The sequence below is a fragment of the Aptenodytes patagonicus genome, chromosome Z, assembly GCF_965638725.1.
Source record: "Aptenodytes patagonicus chromosome Z, bAptPat1.pri.cur, whole genome shotgun sequence".
Lineage (NCBI taxonomy): Eukaryota > Metazoa > Chordata > Aves > Sphenisciformes > Spheniscidae > Aptenodytes > Aptenodytes patagonicus.
This window is the reverse complement of record NC_134982.1, coordinates 10,625,873-10,637,699: the sequence shown is the minus strand read 5'-3', so window position 1 is coordinate 10,637,699 and position 11,827 is coordinate 10,625,873. Positions and strand designations below refer to the sequence as shown.

General features: G+C 45.3%; 1 protein-coding gene across 7 annotated transcripts; it reads right to left on the bottom strand.

Moving 5' to 3' along the window:
• Positions 1 to 735: 735 nt before the first annotated feature.
• On the bottom strand, positions 736 to 7,256 carry NUDT2 (nudix hydrolase 2). Of its 7 annotated transcripts, XM_076363040.1 has the most exons (4): positions 6,535 to 6,825; positions 6,141 to 6,228; positions 5,131 to 5,288; positions 736 to 1,664 (listed from the first exon to the last, which is right to left on the bottom strand). In XM_076363040.1, the coding sequence occupies exons 3-4, from the start codon at positions 5,261 to 5,263 to the stop codon at positions 1,351 to 1,353; spliced, it is 447 nt and encodes a 148-aa protein (XP_076219155.1). In that variant the 5' UTR covers positions 5,264 to 5,288; positions 6,141 to 6,228; positions 6,535 to 6,825; the 3' UTR covers positions 736 to 1,350. The 7 variants fall into 7 exon arrangements, with proteins under 7 accessions (XP_076219155.1, XP_076219152.1, XP_076219156.1 ...); XM_076363037.1 differs by lacking the exons at positions 6,141 to 6,228; positions 6,535 to 6,825 and adding an exon at positions 7,188 to 7,256; XM_076363041.1 differs by lacking the exons at positions 6,141 to 6,228; positions 6,535 to 6,825 and adding an exon at positions 6,868 to 6,907.
• Positions 7,257 to 11,827: the final 4,571 nt, after the last annotated feature.

The window sequence follows — 11,827 nt, the reverse complement described above, 5'->3', positions numbered from 1 at the left end:
CTGCCGCCCATATTTGTCAGCCCAGTTACGCTGCTGGTATCACAAGCCTTCTCCAGGGCTGACGTGATACTGATGACCCTCGTTTCACTCTTGCAGCAAAGAGGAAGACAAAGTGGAAGTAAAGCCCACTTTCTCATACGCTTATTTGCTTTGCGAGGTCCAAGTGCCTAAGCAGCAAAGGCTAGAGGAGATGTAGGGAAGAAGGGACAACTTGTTCTCCCCCAAAGTTCCCTGGGATTCAGAAAAACTTCATTCCTCACCTAAAAATGTTAATAATGCTGTCTTGCTTTTTTGGTATTTATGTACCAAAACATCCAAAAGATTATGAACCATTACTAACTGAGCGTACATAATCATACAGAGTGCTAACAACCTCAGCTCCCAATGAAGTTAATGACAAAAGAGAGGTCCACAGGAAAGCTGATGCAGGCGAGCTCATCTGTACCACCCCAGGCTACTGCAATCATCCAGCATGAGTAGCTACAGCACAGCACTAGCAGCGCACGTGGCCCTGCTGCCCACACATTGGTGCAGGCTGCAGCCACAGAAACACAGATGCTATCAAACGGACACAAGATTGCACGTTAGCTTAAATATTCTGTGCAGAAAATGCTATATTAGGCAGACAGATTTCCCTTTCCCAACCCCCTGAATAATGTATGGCCAAGGTGTTTGTTAAAGAGCAAAAAGGAAAAAAAAAGAAGCAAAAGAAGAACTTCAAGTTTACCATTTAAATACTGTACATCAACCGTTTACTAAGACTCTTTAGATGGAAAATGTTTTCATAACAGTACATTAGTGATGCACATAAATTCATGATACAAACAAACAAGACCTGAAATGATTTGACGAGTTATCACAGCGTATTAGTGGAGGAGTTGGGAACGAACTACTGCTTCCCCATTTGAAATGCTAGGTGCAACTTCTGCAGTAAATATTTTGTTATTAAAAAAATCTCCGTATGCGCATTTTCTCAACTCTGTAGTTCTACGTCAGCAAGTCAAGAAACATCAAGTGTTTGATTTTTCAAAAAGACCTGTGGCTGTGTAGCACTTCAAGGAGGAAAAAAAAAAAAAAAGGAGACAGGGACAGAGGAATTCTTTGTTAGCTCTGGGTTTCAATTCAGACATCTGTGGCTCATGATTCAATCAGACCATGCTTTTTTGCATTAGCTAGGGGAGACAAAAGCACAAGCTCTCTAAAAGCTCCAAGTATCTTCACTGAATTTGTATAGATTTAAAAAAAGAAATCTACATTTCTACAGCCATGTAGTTCTTCCCCTGGTTAAAAAAAAAAAAAAAAAGCAGGCCATGTTTCTTCAAAAATTCCCCTTATCCTTCACAAAAGCATTTATTCTTTGGAGCAGAGAAACTGATGCGCTTCTTTCAGCGTCGCTTGCATGTCCTCATATTCTGCAAATTTGCAAGCATCCTCCAGCTTCAGCCATTGGAAAGCTTGGTGCTCCTCCGAGAGCTTGATTTCTGTGTTACAGTCCTTCATTTCTGCCAGCCAGTAAATGACGGTCTTAGGTTTGCCACGGACAGGATAGTGCAGTTCTTTCTTGTACCCCTCTATGAGGGTGAGCTGACTGGCCTGAAGACCAGCCTCTTCCTGCGTTTCCCGGAAGGCTGTCTGCAGGTCATCCTCGCCTGGGTCCACGTGTCCTGTCAAGGTGAAAAGTAAGCCTCTGAGAAGGAAACTCAGATTTTGTTTATTCAGTTGACAACCAGGAAACATTGGGAGACAGAGATGAGAGTACACTGTAGCCGATACAGAATCAAATAAATTGGAGAACAGAGATTGCTTTTCCAACTCTTATGTCTTGATTTGTCTTTGTCTCGTGGCTTTGAGGATCGTTGTTTATCCCACATCTTCTGAAACTCCCAGTGGCCTGTCAGCACTAGACATCTTTTCTTCCCAGTCCTCCTCCCCTCTTCTGGAGCACTCTGCACCCGTGATGTTCCACCTTAGACCATACTGAGGACTGAGTGCTTCATGAATGTTTTTCCTTTACCCAGTTAGAGGGGAGACTGCTCATTTGCAGGAGTCTTAGTCCTCTCAACCCTTCCCTCCCACAGAAACTTAAGGCTCAATTCTGCAGAATGCTTACTTATGCCAACAGCCCAGAAACAATGGGACCAGGCACCAACAAATGCCATTTAAAAGGTGGGTTTTCAGTTAGGGATATTTTTATTTCTCTCCCATATTCCCCTCTGAAACACAGCAAGCCTAAAAGCCAGCACTTCCACCAGCTGCGTAGTTCTTCTAGCACACATCGTTTATTTTATGTTGCTCAGAATGAGAGGTGCCATTACAAACAACGGATAAATATAACACATCCTCAGCTGTTTGTACTTTTGTTGAGAAATGTCAGATTTGGTTTTCTCATGAAAGCTCCAGACCAGAACATAAATAGACCAAGCCAAGCAAGATCTCAAAAAAGCAACATAGCAAGAGTTGGGAGGCTTCAAGAGGAAAAAAATGTTAAGCTTTATTTTGCCCCTGGTGTCACTCTATTTTCTACGTAGCTGGCTGCAAATAGCTGTAATTTCATCACAGAGGTGAATCTATCCTCCAGGCCCAGGTACCCAAAGCCACCCTTTAGTACTAGAACTGGGGTATGTGGGAAAGCTCATTTTGCTTTCCCAACTGGTCTCACTCACTTTGCGTATCAGAAGCTTAAATGCCTCTTACAACGTGACATCATCTCAAATGTAAAATATGGTTCTATTTCAAGCAGCAACTGTGCAGAAAACAGCATCTGATGTTGCACTTGACGTCTTGGATACTTGAGATCAAATACACTGAGGCTTTAAATAAAAATATTTTCCCCCTGAATCTCAGCACTGCAAGTCAAGCTGTCTCCTTTTTGACAAAGTATAAATTTCCATAGCTGGGACTTATTACTAATAGTTGAGAAACAGAATCCGCTCGGCCTTGCACAGCTGGATTACTTTTACAGTACCCACAGCAAATGCCCACAGAACATCCATGAACAGTAAGTAACCATTATTTTTTATGACAGTCATAATCCGTAGTCACCAAATGCGCAATGAGTTGAGGTAGCAATAAAGCTGGAGGGCTGACATTCACTTTCAACTCAAAGGACACCAGTGCAACCCCCTGCCCTCCAGCACAGCAAAAGGCAATCACCTCACCCTGCTGCTGATAACCTCAAGTTTAAGCTCAGTAAGTTTCCAACTTTGTGCAGTACAGTCTATCTACCGGGTGGAAAAAGGACTGCTGGCAGCACCTCACACCACAGCTTCCAGATCCTCCCAGCCATTTGCACTAAGGCAGTTCCAACATGCTGAGGAGGAAAATGAACCCTGCATCCCCTTCCCATCAGCCTCAGCTACTGCAAAGTCACAGTTCTAGGAGCAGAGGTGAGGCTGATGAAGCGCATGTGGTGGGATCCAAGCAAGTCCAGTTTAATCCCATCAGGGTGGCAGCTGCTTAGGGAACTTTTAAAATACCAATGTACAGCTGTAGGTGTAAATTGCCTTTTGCATGCTCTTTGAGAGACAATTACAACTTTTCATTCTGGCTCCTGCCACATTAAATCTATGTCTGCATCATAAACAATTTATGTTACTGCATCACACAACCTGAGGCTGCCTTTGAAGACCACTCATGTCGCAGAGAATATATAATGTAACAGCTCCCCTTCATTTATTGCCCCCCAATCTGTACCAAGCTACTATTAAAGGCTGCCATCAGATTGTGGCTTTTGATCTATAAAACCTTAAACAATACATCGAGTGAGGTGATTCTGCCCTTCTACTCCTATCTGGTGAGACCCCACCTGGAGTACTGCGTCCAGCTCTGGAGCCCTCAGCACAGGAGAGACACGGACCTGTTGGAGCAGGTCCAGAGGAGGGCCATGAAAATGATCAGGGGGATGGAACACCTCTCCTATGAAGAAAGGCTGAGAGAGTTGGGGTTGTTGGGCCTGGAGAAGAGAAGGCTCCGGGGAGACTTTATTGCGGCCTTTCAATACTATTAATTTCACTCCCCACTGAAATACCTACAAGTCATTTCAATCGCTTGTCCAGAATGACTGTGTTCCCAGTGAACCTTTCCACATGGGTCTCCCCTCTCACAACAACTAATCATGTCCCAGGACATGTTTTTTTAGCTTTCCAGTAGGCTGCATTCTCTACTCCCTCAGGCTTTTGGTGAAGTGGACAAAGGGGGAGGTTTGGAAAATTTTGTTCTTTCCCTTAATAGGAGAGCGTAGTTGATACTGTTACAAGCTTTTTTTCCAATTTGCAAATTCCCGTTTACAAACTGTTCTGCACTGTGCTTCAAGAGCACTGCATTTTACAAAACAAGAAGTAAAAACTAGCAGGAAGAAATCTCAGAGGGTGATCTACAAGGAACCTGAAGTATTTCTGTGCCACGCTTTTCCCGGTACCAGGGCTGCGACTATGTACTACCAAACACTGGCTCTCCCATGTGTCTTTACAGACAAGGTGTTGCTGTATGTCTTGGGGCACTGGACTTGTCTCCTCCTTTGGGGCCTCACTGATGAGTGAGGATGGCTTAGGTGAAGATGGCTGATAAGGTTACTTCTCCCAGCTGTCCCTCTCATCTCTGCTGCATTAGGTATGTGCTCTTCATCAATGATCTCCTGAACTTAAAAAAACTCCTGCATCTTCTAAGAAAGGCATTTTAAAGTAAATCATCACTGATTTCAGTTTGCCTTCTAATGTTGCGCTGCAAACTGTGACCCTTCTGATTACACATGTCAAACAACCGTGCATTGGCAACAGTGGTATCTGGCAGCGGGTCAGACCTGAGGGAGAAGGTAAAAATTTCTCTAGCTACCTAATTTCAGTTGTCTGCTCAGTGTCTGCCAGAAACATCAGGTATCTGAGGAGCACGATCGGGTTACCCCCGCCCCAACCCCAATCAGTCATGCCAAATAGTTTATACAGTCACAACTTGCAAAGAATTTCAGCCACAAAACTCCCCACTCAGCTGCACAAACAGCACGATCAGCGGCTACTGTCAACTGATTAACTGCCCCTCAAAGCCGACCTTTGTAGCATTCAGCCAAAGTTCAGTCCAATCTCACTCGCTCCTGACACAAACAACCTTGAAGTGTGTTATCAGAACAAACATCACCTTTGGGTGGGGTCCAGTGATGGGTCCCATAGGATGTCTGAAGGAGGAGGTATTCAATTCTGTCAGTGACCTTCGAAGATGGTGCTGACTGCAGCCTCCTGTAGATGATCAAGCCACAAGCTCTCACAGCCATGCCCCTCTGTTAACTGCAGAGACAGCTGTGAAAGAGCAGACAGGATCAAGCAGGAACAACATACAACATGGAGCTCAGACAAACCAGTCGTATTTAGCCAGGAAACATAGAAACATAGAATCATAGAATACTTTGGGTTGGAAGGGACCTCTAAAGGTCATCTAGTCCAACCCCCCTGCCGTGGGCAGGGACATCTTCAACTAGATCAGGTTGCTCAGAGCCCCGTCCAACCTGACCTGGAATGTTTCCAGGGATGGGGCATCCACCACCTCTCTGCGCAACCTGTTCCCGTGCTTCACCACCCTCAGAATAAAAAATTTCTTCCTTATATCTAGTCTAAATCTACCCCCCTTTAGTTTAAAGCCATTCCCCCTTGTCCTGTTGCAACAGGCCCTATTAAAGAGTTTGCTGCCATCTTTTTTAGAAGCTCCCTTTAAGTACTGACAGGCTGCAATAATGTCTCCCAAAGCCTTCTCTTCTCTAGGCTGAACAACCCCAACTCTCTCAGCCTTTCTTCATAGGAGAGGTGTTCCATCCCCCTGAAGGGGGGGATGGACATATCTCAGCATGGGCAAAAAGTCATCCATCCCTTTGCAGTTACTATACAATTAAACTGCATCTTATTAACTGTCTTTGAATTGTAAAAAATTGAGTCCTTTCATTTTAAAACAAGGAAACAGGAATCTATATAAAAGCTTCAAATAAAAAGTTATCAGGAGGCATGAAATATGACCTGCACGGCATTTCTTTGCTGCTGACATATTACAAACCACACTGTAGGGAGAAAAAAAAATTATAAAGCAAAAGGAAAGCCACTGATTAATACTCTGAAGCTTTTCCACTGCAAAAATCCAAAGGCTCTGTGCAAATATAATACCTCAACATTACTGGAAGTGGCATAGAGAAATAACTGCCCAAGACAGATCCCCTGCAGCAGAGAACTCCTCAAGATGACAGTGGCAGAGCTGAGAAAATGAATGACAAAGGACAGGGTCTCTGCTGTCCGGAATAGACATGATGCTGTTAGACAAAACCAAAAGCTTCTTGGCATATGCGTTAAGCACTAATTTGATGTAAACAAAGGAACACACCGCTTAAGTGACAAATATTGCGATCAATAAGCTACGCAGCCAGGACAACTGGTCGTATGCAGAAAAAGAGAGAAAGCAATGGCGATGAGAAACCCATGCTAAAGAATACAGCAATTCCCAGTTCCAGGCAAAGCTTTGCATTTTGACAGAGCCGCACATTTCAATAAGTAATAAATTTACACGGCGCTGTTTTTCCCTGGGATGACCAGCGAGGCATCGTGACACCTCCAGTTTCCAAAGTGGGAAACCGCAGCAGAGAGTCCTTCACCACCAACCACGCCCCAGGGTGGCGTTCAGCTCTCTTGGTTAACCCCTCTTCAACCGCCTCAATTCGCTTCTGATCAGCCGTGCCAAAGGTAACCCCTACTGCCAGCCACCAAACCCCCGGGCAGCGCAGGGACCAACCCCGGCTGACCTGCAGCCGAGGGGCCGCCCAAGGCGGGAGACCAGCACCGCCTCCCGTGCGCGCCTGGGAACGCCGCGCTCGGACGCCCACAGCCTGGAAGGACAAACCTCTCGAAGCGGCGCCAGGCCAGCGGCCCCCGGCGCCCCCCGCCGCTGCCAGGCACGCCGGGGCCCCGCTCCCCTTCACCTCCCGCCCGCAGGGGGTGGCCCCCCGCGGTCCCCAGAGGCTGCTGGGCCGCTCCCAGCGGGCAGGGCCCCGCCGGCACCGGGCTGAGGCGGGGGGACCCGGCCTGGCGGCCCAGGGGAGAGCCCCTCCGGCCGTTGCCATGGCAGCGAGACAGCCCCGATGCACGCCGGGACACTGGGGGAGCCGGTCCCGGAGGCCCAGGAGCCGGGTCACCCCCACCGTAGCCGACCCCGGCCCTCACCTTCGCTTCCTGGCCGGAGAGTAGGCGGGGCCTAGCGCACGACTGAACGCAGCCTCAACCAATCACAGCGGCACAGGCGCGGGCGGTAGCTCCTCCCCTGTCTTCCCGTCCTCCCTCTCCCTCCCACCGTTCTCTCGGCTCCGCCCCCTCCGGCCGCGAAGACCTCGGATTGGTTTCTCCCCGCGAGGACACGCCCCATCCGCGCCTCTCCCTCGTCCTATTCGCTGGCTGCGGGCGCGAGGCTGCGCGCGAGCGTTTGAAGCGGGAAAAGCGTTGTTGCTATGGAGACGCGGCCTAGTCGCTGCTGCTGAGCGGCGCCGCGGCCGGTGAGTGGCTGCGGGGGCCGCGGGCGGGGAGGGCGCGGCGGTTGGCGAGGGGGGAGTGTGCCTGCCGTGAGGTGGAGGGAACGGCCGCGCCGAGGGAGGGGGGAGTTGTCCCGGCGGCTATCGCCCTTCCTAGGCGGTGGGGCAGCCCTGCGGCATCCCTCGGCTTCCGTCAGCCCCGTCTCACCGCGGAGCCCGAGCCGGCTGCGGTGCGGTCTGCTGGGCCGCCCCCTCTTTCGGGCCCCGCCCGGCTCTGATGTGTGCGGGAAAGAGAGGAAAAAAGCGGAGTGGAGCGGCGAAGGGGAGGATGAGAGGAGAGCTCGCACAAGGTGGGGCGCAGGGGTGAGGCGGCCGCTGCGAGGGGGGGCCCGGCAGCTAGCTGGGTGCGAGGCCTCCGCTTCAGCCCTGCGCTCCTTCTTCCAGTGGGTGAAGCTATAAAGTTCCTCATTCTGGGACTAAATTCGGTGAGGGAAGCTATAAATCCCTGTGGGGCTAAATTCAGTGACCATGTGCCCCCTCAGTCATACAGTGTAATTCCAGATGCGCGGCAGTTTGTTTTGATACAATTATAAAATAAATATTGAAAGCCATTTGGTAAATCTTACTGGCAAGAGAAGGTCGGGCACAATTTTCAAATAATCAGCATCCCAATATAACTCGTAGATTATTTTCTTAGCGTGCGGTTGAATATTAGACACTTCCCATTTCCATGCAGCTGTTGTTTTAAGCAGTTGTCGGGGCTCAGCTGTAGGATGGAGTCTCTTCTGCTGAGGTCACCAGACTATACTTAGTATGAAGGGATGACTATAAAAAACAGTAGTCACTTGCCAATTGAAAAATACCCTATTGGAAAACAAAAAAAACCCCCAACATTTAGTTGTTGGTTTTAAGTCTGTTTCAAAGAGCAAGGAAGTGAATTGTCGTTTTGGTAACCAACTCTATGTTAGGTAGCAAAGGAAGTGGGAGCGTTGCTGCAGGGAGAAGACCTGCATCATGGTCCAACTGTAAAATTGTTGTCAGTTAAAAGTATTCCCTCCTCTCCAGTTACTTTTACTATACAGAAACTGTAAGTCGTTACCTATTGCTAGTATTTAGCTTTGTTCCTCCTGTCTTCAAAACAGGCTGCTACAACACTTGTTCCAGTGAGCAACAGGACGTTTAATACCATGTTGTGTATGTGCACAGGGAGTTGCGTAGTGTAATCCTATGATCTTACAAAGGGATCTGCTGCAACGTCAAACACTGTTTCATAGATCCCTACCTACTGCATGAAACTAAAATTACGAACTTATAGTACAGATTATCTCTTATTATGGAGCTTGTGTTTATGAAAGTGCAACCGCACCCTGACCCTGTTCTTCACAGGAATACCCTCGTTTCCAAGGAATGGGGTCAGAATAATTAAAGGCAAAGTATTTTGTGTGGTGCTCTGGAAAAGCAAATTAACCATTCACTTCTGGAGGACTAAATCGGATTTGGCTTTGGATCACAGTTAAAAAATGGCTTAATATTCAGATGAACAAGGAATAAAGATGGGTGACTGGTGGTGTGAGTTAATAAGTCTCCCTTTTTGCTATCGTATGATTGCCAGATGAGCTTCGTTCTGGTCTTCTGCTTCTGTACTTCAAAAACCAGCAAACACTGGCACAGATGGAGCCTGTTCTGAAGACTTGTTTGGGGTAGCGTGGTTACAAGTAATGAATACAATACACTACTATAGTTGTGGTCAGGAAAGGAAACATACCTACCTGCTACATGCGTTTACAAATTTTGTAAGTTCTCAACTTTGTTTTTATAAGGTACTTGTAAAGCAAAACTATTTACATAAAACAAAGTGATAGGCAGGAAAACAAGGTGCTGTGTGGGTTTTGTACACTGATTAACAATTACTACGTTTATCAGATGCCCTTGAAAATTGTTCCTGATAAAATTATTTAACAATCAGACCACAGTTTATGGTTCAGAATGATTATCTCTAGATTATTTGCAGGATTAAACGTATAGTTGCATTAGTTTGCATTTGTAGGAGTGCCACATAACGTTTCTTCACTTTGCTATGACTTCAATTTCCCTAGTCTAAAATATGGATATAGTGATACTTGTGTCAAGTCTCAGTGGTAACACTCAGAAGTATCAGAGGAAGTCAGCTAAAATTGTCAGGTAAATATGAGTGAGCTACAGTGGGATAACAGAGCATGTGAGTGTTATTCAAGTGAACGGTGCACTGAGATCTTTAATTTATCAGAGGTTAATAAGGATCAAGATATAGTGGTCTAAGGCTGCTTATTCTTAAAATAGTCTATGTAGGGATTTTACGTGATTTATTTTATGTACAGTGACTGACACTCACTGAGTGAGTATCTTTGAAGGCCAGCCTTTTCTCCACTTCGAAAAATGCATTGAGAATGAAAAGATCTGTGTAAGAGCTAATTAATAATTAAAAGCATTTTAAAATGTGGGATCAGCAACTAGAACATAATTTTGTGGTAAGTTAACTTCCTTCAGAATATGTAAAATGTAACCACTCATTTCTTCTATTTACGCCTGACTTTTCTTTTTTCCCCAGCTTTATGACCTTTAAAAAAACCCTATTACTGAAACAGAGGAGGAGTTCTCTGATGACAAGCTGTGATCTTATTCTGTGCTTTGAGTTGATCCCTTTATATAAAATTCTAATGCTTTTTTACAATAAGTACTTATCCGTTACCAGCATCTGGCAGCCTTTTAAGATCTTTGTAAAACTTCTTTGCGTAAGAAATAAGTTGTAGAGAACTTGGATTTGCCACATAAAGATGATAGGTTGACTGGTCCCTTGTTCAGGCACCTCACATGTTCCAGCAGTAAGGAGTATCACCATTAACTGTTTCTCCCTTGCTGCTAGCTTGTGTATTAGTAAGTAAAGATGCTCTGGACTTTGTTGACTTCACTGTTTCACTGACCAGCTTCAGCATCTTTTTGTCAGTGGCAAAGCAGGCCCTTGCGTGAGAAGAAGGTGAAAATTTCAAAGTGAAGCTGAGTCTTTCTGTCAGCTAAAATGAGAAGGGCAACCACTGAACAGTGAAGAATTACAAGCAATGTTGTAACAGAGATTGAGTGAAAAGTTTTTCTTAGGCCTGAGACTATCTGACCTTATAACTGGGTGCTCATGGAGAATTTATACCTCCATACTGACTCACTTCTTTCTCAAAATATGTTATATCCAACTATTTTAAGAAGTCCTAGGCTTTTGTCTCAATCCTGTTTTCAGTGAAGCCACCCATAGCTTTGCGGGGAACAAGACCTGGGCTTTGATATGAAACTACCACACTGAAGAATGTTATATTTTTCTGCCCCAGGACACAATGTTCTCTCAGGTGAGCAACCAAAATTAGATCCTGACAATAACTGAGAGAATGCTGGCTGTTATTTATTGTAAAAAAGTAAAAGTCTTCTCTTTTTTTGCCAGAAGATGGCGTTATCATTAACAATTTAGGATTCTTGAAAACCTACCGATACTCCTCATTTCTTTACAAAGCCAATTTATTTCGAAGAATTATGTACCTGTTTTAGAAACAATGTCTTCAGACACAAAGAACGCTACAGTGTTGGACGACTTAAAATATTCTTTTCATGAGGAGAAAGGCACTCCTTTCTTTTAGAGCATTGCCGATTAAAAGGCCAGAAGGGTTTCACTGACAACTGCAATTTCCCCTGAATTCTCTCATGTATGAACCAGACCAAATCTTTTAGAAAATTGTCTACTCTTGAGTTTTAAAGTGATCACAAATGCTGGAACCCATTACCGTGACGATTGCTTGATTTTTTTCATGGTTAATTAATTTGTTGCTCCTTTATTAGTCAATGTTCGGTTTTCCTAGGTTGTGAAATTGCTGTTCCATGAATGGAGAGACACTGGAGTTAACTCCTGAAACCACTTAGATACAGTAAGATTTATTATATCTGGGGAAGCAGAAGCAGTTATATTACTTCCCGGGCCAGCTGTCATTAAGAAGCCATTTAGTTCCTTTCACATGGCACAGAGCCTTAGCCAATAAGCCGTACAGAGCTGCTTACATGTCTCAGTACTAACCTTCTCATATGTTCTGCAGTACCTATATTACTTGGATTTTCCGTATTTTGAGAACCCTAGTCTCTTGTTACCCCAGATAATGGAAACCTGTCTGCACAGTAATTTCTAGCTATTTAAATATATTTTGTTTAATTTTCAATTAGAACCTTGACCTTAAAATTCTTAGTTCTCTCCCCTTATCTGCTGCTCGTTTTGGGAAGTGTCTCCATTTTTTTTTCCTTTTTATCCTCTCTTCTCTCTCCTGTGTT